The sequence below is a fragment of the Juglans regia genome, chromosome 10 (genome assembly GCF_001411555.2).
Source record: "Juglans regia cultivar Chandler chromosome 10, Walnut 2.0, whole genome shotgun sequence".
Classification (NCBI taxonomy): Eukaryota; Viridiplantae; Streptophyta; class Magnoliopsida; order Fagales; family Juglandaceae; genus Juglans; species Juglans regia.
Window position 1 is genome coordinate 37,416,681 of NC_049910.1, and position 21,908 is coordinate 37,438,588.

General features: G+C 36.6%; 1 protein-coding gene across 1 annotated transcript; it reads left to right on the forward strand.

Annotated features, from left to right (window-relative positions):
• The first annotated feature begins 2,527 nt into the window (after positions 1–2,527).
• LOC109000736 (protein NOI4-like) lies at positions 2,528–11,004 on the forward strand. Its single transcript, XM_018977709.2, has 3 exons — positions 2,528–2,783; positions 3,981–4,163; positions 10,609–11,004. The coding sequence occupies exons 1-3, from the start codon at positions 2,778–2,780 to the stop codon at positions 10,654–10,656; spliced, it is 237 nt and encodes a 78-aa protein (XP_018833254.1). The 5' UTR covers positions 2,528–2,777; the 3' UTR covers positions 10,657–11,004.
• The last annotated feature ends 10,904 nt before the right edge of the window (positions 11,005–21,908 follow it).

Consider the following 21,908-nt stretch of genomic DNA (forward strand, 5'->3'; position numbering starts at 1 on the left):
TTAGTATAAAGTATTAGACTATATTATAGCTATATATTAGTAATATTAGTATAAGTATAACTATATAACTATATAGTCTATACTTTTTTTTTTATTTGTGTATACTATAGTCTATACTTAATTTATAATTATAATATAGTATAATTATATATTAGTTAGTGATAAGATTAGGTTAGATGAAAATTATATAATTAATTATATATATAAATTATAAAATATTTTTTTTTATTTACATTCGGTCCGGTCCGGGCCGGTCCGGTCTAAAAAACCCCTAGACCGTGAATCGGACCGAATGAACTTGGTCCTATAAAATTCGGACCGGACCGGACCGGGACCAACCTCGGTCTGGTCCGGTCCGGACCGAATTGGCCGGTCCGATCGGTTTTTCCAATCTGGACCGCCCGATGCTCACCCCTAAACTAAACATAGTCGGCCTTGTTTGTTTTTTTAGATAAGATGAGTTGAGATGAAAGTTGAATAAAATATTGTTAGAATATATTTTTTTAATATTATTTTTATTTTGGGATTTGAAAAAGTTAAATTGTTTATTTTATTTTGTATAAAAATTTGTAAAAGTTGTAATGATTAGAAGGGCTGCAGCCCCTCCCCTCAACAAAATATGTACTCATGTTTATAGTTTATTTGTTTGGAAACAATTTTCATTTTATCACATCTCATTTCATCTCATTTTATCTCATTCCTAAACATCATTCAAATACAAACACTTTCAAACTAATCATTACAACTTTTTCAAATTTTTAAAAAAATTAATTCAATTTTTTAAATCTCAAAACAAAAATAGTAAAAAAAATTCTACTTTAACAATATTTTAACTTTATAATATTTTTTATTCAAATGTTTCTCTCTCATCTTTCAAAACTAAATAAATATTTAATTCTAGAGGTGGGGCCAAGCAACCCTACCAGCACATGCAGGGGCGGGGGGTGGTATGGCCCTACCCTGTCCCCCGTCCCTTGCCTTGCATATTTAATTTTTTTTATATAAATATATATTTATACATATTTATAAATAATTATTATTTTTACTATATATAAATATAGTAATAGTAATATGTATTAAGTATAATTTTTATTTAATATTGTGTAAGTTGTAGTGTAGTAAGGTGAGTCTTTTATAAATTACCTTGACAATACAAATCTCACACTTGAGCAATGTGAGACTCTTCTATTGCCTTGGTAGATCCTAAAGTATGTACTAGAAAATTTAAAAACTATATAGTTTTTAAATTATAGTTATATTTATAAATTTAGATTTATAATTTGATTCCAAAATGTGTTTTTGATCACTTTTGGATTCATAAATAATTTTTGAGCCTAGTGAGCTGTAGGTAGTTATTGAAGTGGGTGGGGGGCGGGGAGGTGTAAGGAGTCTTGCCCCGCCCCCCGGCATCGGGGTGGGGTACCCCGCTCTCGAAGTTGTGGGGGCGGGTTCCAGTAGTGAAAACCCCACCTCCGTCCATGCAAGGCGAGGGGCGAGTAGAGGGCTACCCCGCCCCGTAGGGTCCGGATAGCACCCATGCTTAACTTAAATTATTTTACTATTATTCATAAATCATCTTATTATTATTCACAAAATTTTCATCTCATCTCATTTCTCGAGTATCTCCTTATAACATAATCATTTATAGAACAAAGTTATTTTTATGCCAAATGCTTTCAACAACACCTTAATACTACAAAGTAAGAGCACTCTCATTGGATTTAGCTTTTAACTATTAAAAAGTAAAATATGTTCACATTGGATTAGTCAAATTCTAAATATTTGGAATTTAGTTACAGTGACTTTCAAAAGTTTTTCCAAATTTGAAGGTCACTGTACATACATCAAATACATATTTTATTAATTATTTCTCTTTCCATTTCTTTTTATCACATATTTTATCACAATTAATATATTAATTTAACTTAGTGATATATTAACTTAATAAGAACATGATTATTAATTAACATATAATAAGTAGAATAGTAAAATATGATAAAATTAAATAAATTAATAATTAAAAAATTAAATATTTTTAAAATTATGAGTTATTCATTATCATATAATGAATAAATATATAATCTAATGTGGAGATTTGATATGAATAACCAAAACTAAATTCATTTTATATTATTTTATTATTATATAATAAAAAAATAATTATTTCAATATGGAAATTTATGTAAATGGAATAGTCAAAAGTTAAATTTCTCTTACATTTATCAAACTGTCCTTTAATTTTAGTTAATCCAATAAAATTGCTCTAAGTTTAGTTAAATTTCCAAACAATGTACAATTGTGAAAATAAAATAGCTCAAGCTTTGGTAAGAAGATTAAAGCCTCTTGAGGATAGTAGTTTGTATAAAAACATCCCAGCTTAGAACCAAATGTTTATCGGGCTGTTTTCACTTCTTTCACTTTCTTAAATTTATGACTATTAAAAGAAAAAAAAAAAAAAAAGAAGGAAACTATTTATGGATCCAACCAATTTTTAAGCTTTTTAATCCTCTTAAAAAGGAATGAATGTATTTTGGCTGTTGGTGTGCTTCGCTGGAAGTACTAAAAGGGTGGTCCCAACCAACAATGTGTCAATGCTCCTCTTGGCTCTTTCTCCTCCATCTATAGCAAAACATAACACCCCATCATGTCAGCTCCGTTTGCTTTGGCCCCACACCAAATCTCTCTCTCTCTCTCTCTGGGAAGGCAAACGGATCACCCATTGAGCAGAAGGCCAAGAGGGTAGAAGAGGTGGCGAGAAAATTCGCTCCATCGCAGTCATGGCGGTACCAAATTTCTACAAAATTATATAGTTTTAAGAATCTCCCTTTCTTTAATAACCTTTTTTCAATTACCAATCCGTATGTTATGTCTGTTTCGTTATGTTTGATCTGTGTCCAGTGCTTGCGATTAACTTTATTGTCTCTTTATGTTGATTGGGGTTAGAAAATTAATGTATGAACAATGTTACCTGTGATATATTTTTGTTGTTAGAATGTGTGGCGATCTATTTGTCAAGTTGTTTTCTCTACGTATTAATATGTTAGTGGCTTTGTGTTCTCTCGTAGTTCTTTTCAATCGCGGAATTGCATCCTTAATACTAGGTTTTGGATCTAGACCTTGGAGTTGATTTTTACATGTCAATGTGCAAATATTTCATCATCGTAGCGCTTGCTTGTGGTTTTATCTCTCTGGGACAACCATTCCTTGTTGTTCTCACTTTGTCCTTTGCGTGATTAGTATAATTTTACCGGTTCCCCAAACCTTTGTGATACTATCTTTAGTATTTCCGGCACTTTTTCTTTTATGTAAGCGAACCAACTCATATCAATATAGAAAAATGTTATTTGTACTTAAGAAAAACTTGCGAAAAACTTACTTCTCCACATGTTAGCCATTGATATGCTGTAAATTATGAAATTTAAAATTTAAAATTTAAAATTTCAAAACAAAACTGACAAAATGAGCCTTGTAAGTAAAAGTGTAAATAAAAATTGTAAGTATATGCAGTACTACTCATCAATATATATGTTGCAATTACCATATTATACTGCCCATCGAAAAAAAATTTCCATCTTATGCAATATCGAGATCCTACATCAGGGATTGGACAGATTATAATGGTCAATTTCCGCCTCTTTCCTTTCCCTTTGACAATGATCTCTTGATTTTATGTGTTTATGTTATATATCATGTTCCATTGTTATAAATATTTTTGGAAGCATCACTGATATTGTCTTGTATGTGTTTTAAAAAATACGGTTAGCTTAATTAGGATCCCTGTGTTAATGCATGTGATGATGTACAGCATGACCCACTTCCTACCTAGCTAGATTTCAATGACTTTGTTGGTTATAGTAGGTTTTCCTTTGTTTAATATGGAAGCGGCAAGAGTTGAGCGTGTGTAAGACTATTGCATTTTTTTTTTATTGCATTACTCATACGTCCTGGCTATCGTATGATCAAATTTTGAATCTCCACAGAGAAGCGGTGGACCTCTGCCAAAATTTGGTGAATGGGATGTCAACAACCCAGCCTCAGCCGAGGGATTCACAGTAATCTTCAACAAGGCTCGAAATGAGAAAAAGACAGGTGGCAAGGTTGACTCACCACCAAAGGATGACTCAAAATATAAGCACGGAGCTGTTCTTGGGAAATCTCATCCTGTACGTTGCAATCTTTCATATTTCTTGTATTGGGTTAACAGTCTGATTTCTCCCTCCATCCATTCTATGCTTTGAGCCTGTTCATTTTGTACAGTCATGCCATGCCTTAATTCCCAATAAAAGCTGGAGGATTGCGTACTTAGGTTGACAATTTAAGATGTTCCTTTGAACTTTCATTATCATAAAAATATTCCATTGCTTTAGAACATTCTTTTGTTATAATTTAAATATCACATCCTGCATAAAGCTGTAAAATTTACATATATCGTGCATTTCACTATTTCCTGATTTGTGGCCAAGATATTGTCAATTTCTCAAAATAGATGTTGAATTTGTTGAAGACTGCTACTTATTATTCAAACTCACACATTACGTACGTGTCTAGGGATTACCTTTTTCACTCCCAAGTTTTCTTTAGAATTATTTACGATTTGCTTACTTATCAAAGAAGAAATACTTTCAGTATGCGCAATATTTAGCATCAGTTTCAAATGAACCCAAAGTATAATTACATTGATCATATCAAACCTGTGGTTTTAAAGTTTCTTGCATCTGTCGACTAAAGGCAGTGGAAATCTACAATATTTACACTTGGGACCTATATATGTGACCAACGTGAATCCTTGATCTGAATTAATATGCATAAAATGACTTGTTTATGTGTAAAAAGTCAAACGTATATGATGTATACATGATGTTAGAGGATACAGGCCAAACTACAAGTCGTTTAGTCCCTACTATCCCTTGTACATAAGCTGTCATCTTTTTCATTATTCTTTGATTTGTTATTCTACTTTACAGATGTCACTAGCTCATTCGAACTTACGGTTAGTTAGTTAGAACTTTCTGCTGTATATATGTTTTGCATTCTCTGTATACGAAAACAGAACAATACAGAGGAATAAAGTTCTTCTTCCATCCACTCGTCTCTCTATTTTCTTTACTGTTTTTGCCAAGTCTTGCTGTGTTGCAGCACTGGTTATCATCTTCTTACATGGTATCAGAGAGCCACTGAGAGATATATCGATGGAAAATCCCACCTCCCCCAAATCCAATTCAGACCTTAACACAAATACCTCCTTCAACCCTCATTCAGACCTTAACACAAATACCTTATCTCGCTACCTCAATCTCTCTGATCCAGCAAATCCTTTTCGCCTGGATCATGGAGATAACCCAGCCATTACTCTCGTTTCTGAACTTCTTACTACAGACAACTATGCCACTTGGTCTCGTGCCATGCGCCGTGCCCTTCGTGCGAAAAATAAAATTGGTTTCATCAATGGTAACCTCTTGCAACCTACTGATTCCATGGACCCTTTATTTGACCTATGGGAAAGGTGCAATGACATGGTCGTTTCATGGATACAAAACTCTGTAAGTCCCTCCATTAAATCTAGTGTTGTTTTTGTTGATGATGCTAAGGAAATTTGGCAAGATCTTCAGGACCGTTTCTCTCAACAAAATGGCCCACGAATTTTCCAACTCAAGAAAGCCTTAGCTAGCCTTCTTCAAGAACATGATTCAGTAAGTATATATTATGGTAAGCTGAAGACTCTCTGGGATGAACTCTCCATCTATGACCCTATTCCCGTATGTAATTGTGGCACCATGAAAACACTTTTAGATCGATATCAGAGAGATTGTGTTCTTCAGTTTCTAATGGGCTTACATGACTCCTACTCTCCCATCCGAGACCAGATTATGTTGATGGACCCCATTCCCTCTGTCACCAAAGTATTCTCCCTCATTCAGCAACAAGAAAGGCACCACCAAATGATCTCCACTGTCCCTTCCACTGAAACCATGGCACTGGCCATTAAGAAACCATTTTCTCCTTCACGATTTTCCAAAACAAATCCTTCTTCCAAAAAGGACAGGCCCTATTGCAGCTACTGTAAAATCTCTGGCCATTTATTGGAAAACTGTTTCAAACTTGGCAATGCAGCAGCCCCCATTTGTTCCCACTGTAACTTAACTGGCCATACAGTCGACAAATGCTACAAGCTGAATGGTTACCCACCTGGTCACAAGTTTCATGTCAAGCAGCAACCTCCTGGTTTTCTTGCTAACCAGGCCACTCTTTCTAATGCTACTGAATCTGAAATTGTTAGTGATGACAGGATTGGTTTGACCAAACTTCAATATCAGCAGCTTATGTCTTTGATTCAATCTCAGGATTCTTCAATTGCAGCCAATGTTCTTCACTCTGGCACTCAACCTCAACCCTCTAACTCTCCTGTCCATTCTTCCAAAATGTCTGGTATATCTACATCCTTCTCTACACACACACACGGTTTCCTACATAATTCTTCTTCCAATTGGGTAATTGACACGGGTGCCACAGACCATATGGTCTGTAGCACTTCTCTTTTCACCTCAATTACCTCAGTTGTTGCTTACTCAGTCAAGCTTCCCAATGGAAGCTCAGCCTCAGTAACACATGTTGGTACCATTCATTTGACAGATACTATCATTTTGAGGGATGTTCTTTGTGTCCCTTCATTCTCATTTAATTTAATTTCAGCAACCAAGTTAACCCATTCTCTAAATTGTTGTTTGTTTTTTTTCTCAAATTGTTGCTTCATTCAGGACCTGCCTTCTTGGAAAACGATTGGGAAGGGTGAGCTAAGACATGGCCTGTACTACTTGGTCTGCACAAACGTCTCTCCTTCAGCCCTTGCACTATCCCTCTCAGATTCTACTCATAACACTCACACAGATTTTTCTTCTTCAGCTTCTATTGTTAATTCTGATGCTCATGCTGATCTCTGGCATTGTCGCCTGGGTCATTTATCTATTTCTAGATTAAAATTGGTTTCTGACCCTATTGTAAGCAAGCACACAGATTCCATTAATGAAAAACCTTGCCACATTTGTCCATTAGCAAAATTTCATCGATTGCCCTTTCATGACAGTGTTCATTCTTCATCTAGAATATTTGAACTAATTCATTGTGACTTATGGGGACCTAGTCCCACTGTTGCACATGATGGTTCTAAATATTTTTTGACCATTGTGGATAACTTCTCTCGTACAACTTGGCTTTATTTACTTTCTACCAAAGCTGAAACTAGAGCATGCATCAAGTCCTTTTATAATTTGGTGGAAACACAATTTGGACTCAAAATTAAAACCCTACGAAGTGATAATGGTGCTGAGTTTTGCATGACAGATTTTTTTAATGATAAAGGCATTATTCATCACAAAAGCTGTGTGGAAACCCCTCAACAAAATGGCATTGTTGAGAGGAAACACCAGCACTTGCTTAATGTAGCTCGTGCCCTACTTTTCCAAGCCAATTTGCCTTTAGAATATTGGAGTGACTCTCTTTTGACAGCCACATATATCATCAACAGACTTCCAACCCCACTTTTAAAAAATAAAACTCCATATGAGCTTCTGTTTAACAAAAGACCTGCTTATGCTCACATGAGAGTATTTGGTTCCTTATGTTTTGCAGCCACCCTTTTACATGGTAGAAAGAAATTTGACCCTAGAGGTCGAAAATGTGTTTTCCTTGGTTATCCCTTTGGAATAAAAGGATACAAATTGTTAGACCTTACCAACCACACCATTTTCATTTCAAGGGATGTAATTTTTCATGAGTCCATTTTTCCCTTCCAAAATCCCACCCTTTCCCCATCACCTCCTTCTCTAGAGTCTCACTTACCCATATTTTCATCTTCCCCACCTCTTGCCTCTAATTTTCAGCCCCTTTCTCCTGCACCTTCCATTCCTTCAACTATTTCCACTCCTGCCCATTCTACCCCCTCTACTGTCAGCATATCACCTCCTTCACTAATCACTGAGTCCCCTTCTCATTCTACTTCTCCCCACATCCCCATTCCCATTCTTCGAAGGTCAAATAGGATTAGAACTGCACCTCAATATTTGAAAGACTTTCACTGTCATCAGGCTTTGTTGGCTCCTCCTGAACAATCAATTTCCAAGGATGCTCCTGCTCCAAATGGTAAGTCATTCCCTCTAAATAAATGTTTATCTTACCATAAATTCAGTTCTTCCTTCCAAGCTTTTTCTTCTTCTCTTTCTCTCCAATCCGAGCCTAATTCTTATAAACAAGCCTTGAAGGATCCTGATTGGTGCAAAGCTATGGAAGCTGAGATTGAGGCCTTGGAAAACAATCATACCTGGACACTTACTGACTTACCTCAAGGGAAAGAAGCCATCGACTGTAAGTATGTTTACAAGATTAAATTTAAGTCTGATGGCACTATAGAAAGACTTAAAGCTAGGTTGGTAGCCAAGGGCTACACACAACAAGAGGGCATAGACTTTCATGAGACTTTCTCTCCAGTTGCTAAGCTGGTTACTGTGAGATGTTTACTCACTGTTGCTGCAATTAAAGGATGGCATTTACACCAATTTGATGTAAACAATGCCTTCCTTAATGGTGATTTACAAGAAGAAATTTATATGAAGAGACCACCCGGGTACACCAAGGGAAAGCCACATCAAGTTTGCAAATTACTTAAGAGTCTCTATGGTCTTAAACAAGCATCAAGGCAGTGGAATTTTAAACTTACCTCTCATCTACTTGAATTTGGTTTTCTCCAATCAAAAGCTGATTATAGCTTATTCACAAAGCAAGATGGAGACTCTTACATTGCCTTGTTAGTTTATGTGGATGACATCTTAGTTGCTAGCAATTCTCAAACCTCTATTGATTCCATTCGAACTTTTCTTCATTGCAAGTTCAAAATCAAAGATCTTGGATGCTTACGATATTTTTTGGGCCTAGAGATTGCTAGATCCTCCAAAGGCATTCACATTTCTCAAAGGAAATATGCCTTAGATATCTTAGCTGATTCTGGTATGCTCGGTTGTAAACCTCTCAAGCTACCTCTTGATCAAAACCTTAAAATCAGCAAAGATGAGGGCATTTCTCTTGCTGAACCAAGCACTTATAGAAGGCTTATTGGTAGACTTTTATATCTCACCATCTCTCGGCCAGATTTATGTTTTGCAGTTCAATTGTTGAGTCAATTCATGGATAAACCATCTTCAACTCACATGGCAGCAGCATACAAGGTTCTAAGGTATCTCAAAGCAGCTCCTGGACAAGGAATTTTTCTTTCCTCCTCATCTCAGTTTCAGCTCCAAGCTTATTGTGATTCGGATTGGGCCTCTTGTCCAGACTCTCGTCGCTCAACCACAGGTTATTGTGTATTCTTAGGCAGCTCATTGATTTCTTGGAAATCCAAGAAACAAAATGTGGTTTCTCGGTCCTCAGCTGAAGCTGAGTATAGATCCATGGCTGCCACTTGTTCTGAATTAACTTGGCTTCGGTTTTTACTTCAAGACCTTGGTATCTCTCATCCACAAGCTGCCCTCCTCTTCTGTGATAATCAAGCAGCCCTCCATATTGCTGCAAATCCAGTGTTTCATGAGAGAACGAAACACATTGAACTCGATTGCCACTTGATTCGAGATCAAATTCAAGCAGGAACCATTACAACAGCTCATGTTTCCTCTCAAACCCAGTTAGCTGACATTTTCACTAAAGCATTACCCTCTTACCTTCTGCAATTACACCTCTCCAAGATGGGCATAGTTAATCTCTATTCTCCATCTTGCGGGGGGATGTTAGAGGATACAGGCCAAACTACAAGTCGTTTAGTCCCTACTATCCCTTGTACATAAGCTGTCATCTTTTTCATTATTCTTTGATTTGTTATTCTACTTTACAGATGTCACTAGCTCATTCGAACTTACGGTTAGTTAGTTAGAACTTTCTGCTGTATATATGTTTTGCATTCTCTGTATACGAAAACAGAACAATACAGAGGAATAAAGTTCTTCTTCCATCCACTCGTCTCTCTATTTTCTTTACTGTTTTTGCCAAGTCTTGCTGTGTTGCAGCACTGGTTATCATCTTCTTACACATGATTTTATGGAAATAACGTTGTTTTGTGGGTTTCTGTTGCTTTTAGTTAATGGGTCCGATTTCCGAAGTGCACTAAGGATCCAACGAATTCTTAACTTCTATGTTGTTTTCGACGCACAGTCCTCAACAATATTCTTTTTGATGCACTATAAGCCTTCCTTCTGCTATTTCGTACATAAAATCCAAATCCAGAAGTCCGTGGAACAGCTGTGCTCACATTTTTGTTAGCTTCAATTGATTCAACATCTTGCTTCACACGGCTGCTGTCATGTTACTGATACTGATCTTACTTTTTGCCTAAAGTCCACTATTCCACCTACTATCTTTCTTTTGTTATGGTACCATATATCATGTTGCCTAATGACTGATAGCCCTGCTAATTGATTTTTATGGCTTTCCCGAGGCTGGTTATGGCCGATGACAATGATACGTTCATGCTTGAGGAAAGATGTCTTGGAATTTCTTTGATGGTACCATCATTTTGCCTTATAATGAAGTTTATGGGTTAATATCTTGCTTTCAATTTGATTTTTACAGCAGAAAAAATGGTTTTGTTGCATACAATCTGCTTATGCAGAATCATGAGGCTTCTTTTACCTCATAATAACTTGAACAGGAAGACATTGACTTTTTGTACTGAGCCCACAATACATTCTAGAAGACTGGAGCTAGCTGTATCAGAAGCTATGATGGATCCTAACTGGAATCTTTCAGTGACGAACGGTGTTGTATTATGTTGAGTATACTGGCCAATCGTTATCGGTGTGATGCTTCACTCCTTTATTGAAATTCAATGACTCGATACTATTACAATTTTATTTTCTTTGAGTGGATTTGGTTTTATATATTCTAGCTACTTCCGGACTTATATATATATACCTAATGAGGCTTCATACGTCTCTTTTAGTAATGTTTTCATAACCTTTTCAATCATGATCTGCTATCAAAATTCAAAGGTTAGAAAGTTAATTATTAGTTAGTTTTTTTTTTCTTTGATCGCCTATCAATTATTTGATGTTGCATTACGGATTATAAAATGATAAGGGTTAAAATGCTTGTGAATATCATTTTTCTAATGTCTTTGGACTTTACAACATTTAGGTAACATTAATTATATATTGTAGAACATACAGGTCGTATTCCTCTCAGTGAATTGCAAAGCATGCAGGCGGTTTCCACAACTGAAAGAACAGTGATCTAACAGAAACCATTTACGAAGTTACTTGCTTCCTATCTCGACCATAAAAGCTCTATCTGTTGTGAAAATGATGCAAAAAAAATAAAGTAAAATAAGAAATCTAGCTCACGACTAAAAATTTTATGCGGTTCGGCAATATGTCTATATCCATAAAGCTACAAAATATTTTATCATCTTGAGGACTGTCAAAATGCGTTGTGGGACAAAATTACACTATTCTAGATAGTCATATTGTTCATAATAAATATATTTATATGGTTACACAATGTAAGTCCTAATTATTCAATTATTGCGTTATTTGTTGGAAAAGACTCAAGTGAACTCTCTCTGTCTGATGTTCAATCAAGCAACATGTCAAGCAAGTAGGGGTGTAATCGGTCCGATCCGGTTTTGGAAAAAATTTAGAACCGAACCGGTATGCACCAGTTTTGCATTTTCAAAAACCGATTATGCACTGGTTACCCTCCTAAACCAGTACCTCCAGTTTTACCGATTTTAGTCCGGTTCGGTCCAGTTTTTCGGTTTTAATAGTATTAGTATTAGGGCAAAAAATATAATTAATATACTAATATACATTAGTATACTGTATACTAATTGATTAAAGTGAAATGTAATTAATATATAATGTATATTAGTATTACTAATGTATTATGTATTTATCAAAAGGAATATGTTGAGAATATGTTAGGCCATAAAATGTTATTAACATATATATTTTATGTTTAAAGCATATGATCAAATAAATTTTCATGTTTAAGATAAAAATTTTATGTTATATATTGTAATAACATTATCTTATATATAATTATAATTTATATTATTATATATTATATATAAAAATTATATATAATATTAAAAATATTATATATAATATTAAAAAAATAATTTAAAATATATAATACAGTGAACCGGTCCGGTCCGGTCCTAAAAAGCATAGAACCAGAACCAGACTGGTACCAGCCAGTTTTGGAACTAAGAGAACGGGTCCCGGACCAGACCGGTTCCACTGGTTTGGGCTGATCCGGGTCAATTTTTTGGTTTCCCAGTTAATTTTTACACTCTTACAAGCAAGTGTCTAGTAAACTCTCTATTTAAGCTTCTTTCAAGCGACCTGTTATGCGAGTGTCGAGCAAACGTTCTGTCTAGCATTTCTTGAGTCACAAAATAGACCGAAAATTTTTCTCGGGGCCCCCAACAAGTATCGGCCCAAGCCTCATTAAAACTCTACCAAAAAATCATAACGAATCCTTGTCAAGTCGGGTCATCAAATCAGACCACCACAAGAATAAACCAGACTCCACAAATCCAAAAATCTCCCACTTGAAGACTGGTACAACTAACACATCATCATCTACCCCCAAAACTGAAATCCTCCACCTCTGCAACTCATAACCCTTGCCTTCAAGCTAGAGGACCAATTGAAGTTGTGCTCAACTTCAATTCCTCACGTGTAGTACCCTCAATCAACACATCTACAAGATAACTCTTAACTCTCACTGTGCTGGGAATATATAGTCTTGTACAAACCCTGGCATACATTAGAGAACCAATAGCTAAGGCCTTATTGTCTAACTTAGGCGACTGATCCCTTATTTTACTGTCATCTTGTTCAATCTTCAGCCAGCATGCCCGCTTCTTCACATCCGACTCCCACTTGGCTCAAATTCCCATCTCGCAATTCCTTGGTTCACCACCTTCAATCAGTAGGATGTAGTTCAAGGTGGGTGAATACTGTTACAAAGGTCTCGTTGTCCTAGAAGCCCTACAAGTAGTAGCTGTGGGTGTAGACAACCTTGGATCACCAGACGTGCTCTCCTAGTCTCTCATACCTTTGCTCTGCATTGTGGTCTTAGAAAATATACCCAGGCTACATATTTAGATTCATGAATAACTGAAAAACCACCCCCTTTTGCTTCTCCAACCTCACATTCAGAAGTGCCTCATCAGTAAGAATTAGATTTTGGATATCGTCGTATTTCAACTTCATCTTCCTCATAGAATTTACTCACCACCATTCTCATGGCCTATCAACTATTTGGAAAGGACACCAACAATATCAATGCCCTAATTTCATCATCAAAACTCAATCTCAATAGACAATAGTTGGTTTGTGATAGTGTTAAACTCATTCAGATGTTGGGCAACATGCATACCTTCTGCCATCTTGAGGTTGGACAATTGCTTTATTGGATGCATCCTTTTATTCATCAAATTTTCATACATACCAGACAAAGTTGCCAAGAAATCTATTGGGGTCTTCTCCTTGATAATATCGTGTGCAACCGATCTTGAAAGGGTCAACCGAATAACCCCAGGACCTATCGATCTAATAAGTTCCAATCAGCATCCTCCATGTTGTCTGGCTTGTTTTCCAAGAGAGGAAGATAGAGTCTCTTCCCGTAGAGATAATCCTCAATCTGCATCCTCCAGTGCCCAAAGTCTATGCCATCAAACTACTCGATTCCAATGTTCCCTTCGTATCATGCCATTGTTCTCCCTTCAAACCCAAACATTGGCTCTTGATATCATTTTTTGTGACAACAACACAAGAAAATATAATAAAACGAGAAATCAATCACACAACTCAATGATTTAAGTGGTTTGGCAACGTGCCTATGTTCATGGAGCTGCAAATAATTTATTATCTTGAGAAATGTCAAAGTACTCTATGCGGGGAAATTATATTGTTCCAAAAGGCCATACTGTTCATAATAAATATATTTATAGGATTACTCGGCGGAAGTCCTAATTCTTCAATGAGAAAAGCTTCTAGCCGGTCTTGTTGTTTTTCGTAAATAAAAAAATCCTCCAATGGGCAGGTGTCACGTAGGCCTTCTATTTGGCTAACCATAGGACCACACACCACAAGCAAGGACTTACGCATCGCGGTCAAGGTTTGATTTTTATAGCAACTCTCTTGGTATCTTTTATGGGTCATTTCCTGCATAAATCCTTACGAACTTTATAATTTGTTCGGACATTGTGGGCTTCTTGTTTAAGCTTCTCACAAAGTGGAAAGACTTTTACGCAACTAATCCAAAAAACTTGCACTAGAATCAAATGAAAATGATTCGTGCCAACAAATCCTTCATTATTGGGGAAAAATGATTAACTTCATATAGAAAACTCTTCAAACATTATGCACTCTTGAATCCTTTATCTCTCTCTCTCAACATTAGGAAAAACAATGAGGAGAAATGGGATAACAAACAATTAAGGATACAACAAGTAAAAACTGGAATTTCTGAAGATTATTGTTCAGCGAATTACAACGTACCCAAAGCCATTTCCAAATAAGAAGATGGGTTCTGAAATACTCAACAAGCACCAGAATATGACAAGTAAAAACTGGAATTTCTGAAAATTATTGTTCAGCGAATTACAAAGTACCCGAATCCATTTCCAAATAAGAAGATGGGTACTAAAATACTCGACAACCACATCACACATTCTCATTACCATATTAGAAAAATGAAAACCTTATACCGTTTCTTGCTGCAAATAAGTTGTATTCTTCCATCGTACTCTCTTTCTTATTCAAAGAACGATCACTCTCGACATGATCTATTGGATATTCTTTAGAGAAATCCCCAATAATCCCTTCTTTCCGAGCAATCTGATCTGGTTTACACCTATTTGAAAGAGCAACAGGCTCACCAAATGGAACAAGGAAAATCCAGAGCTACCCGTATACAATTCGGGAGGATTATTATTTTGCCCCCATTCATTTCATTATGCTTCTTTTGGATGCGGTTCGGCTCTGACTGCCTTCTCTATATTATCTTTATTAAAAGCTTCTTGTGCTGCACCTAGGTTTTGATGGTAAAAACCCATTAGCATGAGTTGTTGGCCATTAAACTGGGTTTTGATGGCAACGTTGAAGGAGCTTGAAACACTGGAAAATGTATGACCTTCCCACCATTTGAGTTCTCATTTTTCTCCACTGCAACTTCCTAACACTTGGAGATGGCCTTGCATACTATGGGAGGCGTGGGGAACAACGAGAAAGTATTGTTTTCTTGCAGAAGTTCCAATGGGAGCATTGGAATTTGGGAGTGTTGTTTATTTATTTTAGGCAACGGGATGTGATGAGTCTCATTGTATGTAGCATAGGGGCCCCGCCCCCATTCTTCCCACCCCGACATGAGCGGGGCGGGGCTCCGTGTTGCCAGATGCGCTGGGCGGGTGGCCCCGCCCGCATCTTGGGCCTCGAAGGGGGGGCCTAGCCTCGCCCCTGTTTTCCCCCACCCCAAATATATAAATTGACGTCATTTTATATTTGACAAAACGACATCGTTTTTTGGTTGGGGGGTTTTTATAAAACACCACCCCATACCAAAACATAAACAAAACAACGTCGTTCTGGTATGGGGTGTTAAGAGCCTCCCCCCTAGACTCCCCATGCCCCATTCTCTGTTCCCTTAGAGTCATCTCTAAAAACTCTCTCTCTCTCCCACCTTTGTCATTGTCCATCCGTCATACACACTACGCCATTGTCGTACGTCTGCATCTCTGTCGCCAAATGTATGTTAATCAAATCTCCGAAGTGTTTATTTTTTATTTTGTTGAGTTATGGAAATTAGAGTAAGGATGAGATTAAATGGATCTTTGAATTGTGTTCTATGGAGATTTTATTTGTGCATGTGTTTTGTGATGTTTGTGTTAATTGTTTTGGTGACTTTAGGGTTTCGTAAACCCTAAATTAATTTAAGGATTTCAATTAAGTTAGGGTTTACGTAAACCCTAAATTAAGTTAGGATTTACAAAAACCCTAAATTAATTTAGGGGTTTCAAGATTAAAAGTTGAATAAAAAAAATAATTAAATTCATTTGTTTTAGATTATTGACATGATCTAGCTAACTTGCAACATTCATCATATGCAACTAGACCTTCTAAAACATTATTGATTACAATGGCAACAACTAGTAGATGGTAAGACCAGTAAAGGAATGTTGAGGATTAAGCTGCTTTTTCTTATAATTCCACTTTAGTTTTTCTTTTTCTTTTTGCTTTTTTTCATCCTTTTCTATCAGCTTGGATCATGGGATATCGTAAAAGTTTTTCCCTTTCAAAAGCTATAGAGTTTTGCATAGGATAATCCAATTAGATCACTTCCTTTGTAAATTAATTTAGGGGTTTCAAGATTGAAAGTTGAAACCCCTAAATTAATTTATAGAATGGGTTATAAAAAGTTCCAATGTTCAAAGATATAAAGAACTATGATCATTATGAGAATTGGATATCTTTTCATGAAATGGGGACTTTTATTGCAATTTTTTTTTTCTTTTTATCTAATTGTTGGAAGAAAAATTATTGCAATGATGACTTTTATTGCATGAAATGGTGATTTTTATTGCCATCTTTTTTTTTTAATCTAAAATTTGGTAATCATTTTTATTGCAATCAATTGATAGATCATGATCTTTTTCACTTCAATTATAAAGCATTCACTTCTGGTTTAAAATCAGAATGATGCATGAGAGGTTAGGACAGATGAAATGTGTTTTTAATTGCTGAAAATTGCTAAGTATACAATTGAATCATTGATGTTATGTCATTCTGTGAATCCTTGGTGTTGCTGTGAATTTGTGGTGTTGACTATCGATGTTAGTGGCATGTTTTCATTTCTGATATTTTACTATTTTGGGGAACCGAGAATATTTAGTCTGGCAGAGTTTAGTGATAGTTCTCCTACCTATACCCCAATATCTAACCCTACACCTGGCACTAACCCCGCGGACCCTAGTCCTAACCCTATGGAGATGGAACATTGCCCTGCCCCCAAGGCCACACAAAGCAAGAAATATGTTTCCATAGTTTGGTCTCACTTTACCAAACTAGAGGGTGGTGACCCCAATAAGCCCCAAGCAAAGTGTAATCACTGTGGTAAACTCTATACATGCCACTATAGGAAACATGGTACATCATAATTTAAGGTCCACTTAGAAGAACAATGCAAGAAGAATCAATTTAAACTAGAGATTGGACTAAAAAAAAATTCGGATGAGAGTAGTGAAGGTTCAACGTTGAAGGGGTATATTAAGTATAATCTCGATGAATGTAGAAGAAAATTAGCTCGTATAGTTATCATGGATGAGCTACATTTTCAGTTTGTGCAGGAGAGAGAGTTCAAAGAATATTCTAATTGCTTGGAGCCTAGATTTAATCTTCATTCTCGCCACACAATGGCAAAGGATATTAAAAAACATTACAAGAAAAATAAAGATTTGTTGAGGGGCCAATTGGCTGGTCAAATAGTTTGCCTCACTATCGATACTTGGACATTCGTCCAAAGTTATAATTACATGTCTTTAACTGTGCATTTCATTGTTGTGATTGGACACTATATAAAAAAACTTGTGAAGTTTTGTCAAATTTTTTATCACAAGGGTGAGACGGTTGGAAAGACTTTGGAGGCCGCAATAAAGGAGTGGTGGTTGGCACGAGTTTTGATAGTTACAGTTGATAATGCCTCGTTTAATGATGTCACCTTGGAATATCTTAAGACCTATCTTACAAAGGCAAATAAGAAAATCTTGGGTGGTGACTGTTTCAAGTATGATGTGCTGCACATATTTTGAATTTAATTATGACTGATGGGTTGAAAGATGTTGATAAGTCGGTTGCACGAGTCAGAATGGCTGTTAGATTTGTGAGATCTTCTCCTGCTAGATTGAAGAAATTCAAGATTATTACGAGGAATGCAGACATAACATCCAAGAATAGCATTTGTACTGATGTTCTTACAAGATGGAACTCAACCATCTTGATTTTAAAGGCGGCCTAAGAATTTAAGGCGGCCTTTGAATTGTTGCGTGATGAAGACATTCAATAAGTCAAATATTTTGATGAGCACGATGATTAGGAAAGCCTATTGATGATAATTGGGAAGTTGTTACTACTTTTATAGATTTTTTGAGACTTTTCTACGAGGTCACATTGAGGCTATCTTGTTCTTTATACCCTACATCCAATCATTTCTATCAACAAATATGTAAGGTGAAAAAATAATGGAATGAAATGTGTAGGGGTGACCATATTAAGATGCAGGAGATGCATTGATGATGAGGGTCAGATATGACAAGTATTGGAGAGATTTGAGTATGCTAAATATTTTGTTATATGTGGTTGTTGCTTTTGACCCTCAGATCAAGATTGATGGCACAATATATAGTTTGGGACTTACGCACGAGAACACATGGACTGAGCTTATTGGGACAATGGTTAGAGAAACCCTTGGTAAATTGTTTGATGAGCTTACTGTGATCAAATGTGGGAATGCACCTACACCTACCCCACTGCCTCCTCCAGAAGTCGAGACGGGGAAAAAGCGTAGGTTGGCATGGGGTGAGAGCCTCTCACATAACCTCTACTAGTCTGTCAATCTACAGAAGTGAAATCGGAGATAGACAGATACTTGACGGGGGATCTTCTCCCATATACACTAGAATTTGATATATTAACATGGTGGAAGACCAATGTCTTTCATTCCTATTAGCACTGTTGCCTCAGAGTTGTCTTTCAGTACCAGAGGGTGCATATGGGATCCATTCTGGAGTTCATTGTCTACTACCACTGTGGCGACATTGCTTTGCACACAGAATTGGATCAACGGGACAGAAATTCATTGTAACACCCCGTCCCCGAGGGTCCGGAGAGTTAACTCATATTACTAGATAATCAACTCCAACGTTGCTAATATTCTTCCAAAAGATTCAAATCAAACTGAAACACTTCAAATTTTATTAACCATACCTACTCGTATATAAAATCCTCCATACAGTAACCCCAAAAATTTACCAACTTCTCTACATGTCACTTATACTCACATTTCAACAATATAATTATAAAAAAAATTATCAATACTCATCGAAAGCTTTCTATTCTTAATCCACTATTCTTAAGTCATCACACCCAATTCTTCATAGTCCTGATCTTCAGCTGAAATATCCAACAATCATCTAAAAATATTGGAGATAAGAGGGGGGTGAGTTATCAACAACTTAGTCAGCAGAGAACATATACTAGTATGCAAACATGAGCATTTACAGATTTCAGAATGCTGAACAAAACACTTTATTTTTAGAATGCAGAGTCAGAACATGTTATAAAAATATCAAAGCGAAAGTTAAAAAATATTCTTATTCAAATTCTTTTGGCATAGCATAACTGACCACCATTGTACCAGAGCATCATATCACATCAGACGCCATATTTAACCCCCGTGGTAGGGTTGTGCAAACCCTGGTAGCTAACCGAGCAGAAACAGAATGTGAATCTTCCCCTTATTTATTCTCGGAGCCCCGAGTGTGCACACAGGAAAGACCACCAGAAAACCACTTTGTTTCCAAAGTGGGTGCACCAGAAACAGAACAGTTGGTACAAACCCAAACAGAAGCCACTATTAGCACCCGTGCTAGGTCAAATAGGTCACCATCCACAAACCACATCCCGATTCAGAATGTCATTGCAAAAGTTTTTGGAAATTTCATCATATCAGAGTACAGAATATCTTCAGAACAGAACAGAGTTTTCAGAAATCACAAAACATAATGTTATGCATAAACTTTCATATTCGCTCTCTTTTGCACAGTTCAGAAACAAAATGCAAAAATAGCTCATGTCTACACCAGTCATGCCAGAAAATACTTTATTCTTAAACAGAATCTCATGAATAATGCAGAACAAATAACTGAGGTAGTTTAAATCTCTTTTCATAACAAAACATGCATATTTTCAAAAATCAACCTCAATCCATTTTATTTTTATGCAAATCTAGCATAGGGACCCCGCCTACCTGGACTTCTTAGCTTTTCGAGAATTCCTCAAAATGCCAAACAAATATTAATCTTCACCTATAACATAATCACATAAATTTCTATAAATTTTCAATCAATCACGTGTTTCGATATTTAAACCTAAGAACCTATTTTAAATCCTCAAAACCTAGAATTTTGATAATTCCTTTAATACCTCCATTTTCTAAAACCACCAATATCCACTTAATCGAATTCGTACCGAATAAGAGATTTAATCGAACAAGTATTTAAGCATTCACGGAACTCAATAACGAGTAATAATAAAAAAATATCTAAAGTACTAACAACATATTATAAATTAATAGACTACTTAGACTACTTAAAGAATCTTATAAAATACGCCATGCAAAAGTCTCTCTTAAAAATAAGTTTACTTCTTTTAGTAAACAATATTATTAAAAATATTTTCTACACAAAATAATGTTTTATGAGACTTAAAACCAAAACTCATTTTAACATAGCAACAAAAATAAATAAATAAATATCCTTTATCCGAAAACACATTTCTGAAAAGTATAGGGGTAAAACTGCAAATAGAATTCAACTATCAAGTTAACACTTTATATATCTATACAATATGTAAATTATGTACGTGAATCACTTATACGAAGAAAAACCTACGGCACACACAAAACACGGGAAAGACCCCGTGAGCGGCGACAGTGGCTTACCCAAGGAAACCGAGGCATGCGAGGAGGTGTAAGGAGTGACGGGGCTGGCTGGAGGAGCTATGGTGGCGCGGTAGAAGAGCAAGAGCGCGGTGGAGCTTCCGTCGAGCAGCGCTGAGCACGAGAGAAATAGAAGGAGAGGTGAGCGACAGAGAGGGCGGAAAGAAGCAGATGCTCACCGTGAGGGGCTGCTACGGGCTGAGGTGGTCTGTGGGTGTCTGGCGGGTGTGGTGCGGTGCAGTGCAGTGCAGTGGTTCAGTGGGTGAAACTCTGTTTCGGGTGGCTAAAATAGGGGAAAAACTGTTGGGTCTTCCGTGAGAGGGGTGGCCTGCGGTGGTGTTAACTGTGGCGGTTTTCGTGAGGTGGGATCACAACGTGGTGGAGCTTTCGGTGGAGGGCGAGCGCAGCGGCTTATGGTGGTTGAACTACTAAGTTTTTCGGATATCACAAATGGAGAGAGACAAGGCTTGAAACAGAGGCTTCAAGGGTGCTGGGTGGCAGTTTCGTCTGGCTAAGCACGGCTGGGGTGGTGAACTGAGGTGTAGACGCGAACGGTGCTTGGCGGCGTCGCAGCACATAGATTAGCTTTGGGGTGGCGGTTTACTGGAAGCAAACCGAGCCCTTCGGTTTGGTGTCTTACGGATAAAAGGTTGTGGTCTGCACTGAGGTTGGGGGGTGGAGGCTCAGATGAGAATGGAAGGCTAAGAGTGTGAAGAGAAAGAGCAGCGACACATAAACTAGGGTTGAGATGATTAACCATATAAGTATGTATATATATATATATATATATATATGTATATATAGAAGATATAAATAGTAAACGGAAAACCTAGAGGAAAGGGGATGAAAATGTATGCATGAAAAAGGAATCATGCAACGTGTTCTGGTTACTCCCACATAATTTAGCTCTTCAACATAAAAAATAGATAAAATAAAACACTAATAATAATTAAATAAAAAGACTTGGCCCACGACTTGATCATGCATGGAATTACTGGATGGGTTTTACTTAAGTTTTTGGGTCCCGACTCGGCCTAAAACAAATACACTTATCCCATAAATTTTTCTGATGGACATCCACTTGATCTATTAAAGAATTTAAAACCTAATTATCAAACCTATTAAAAATTTATATACCGTCAAAAATATCT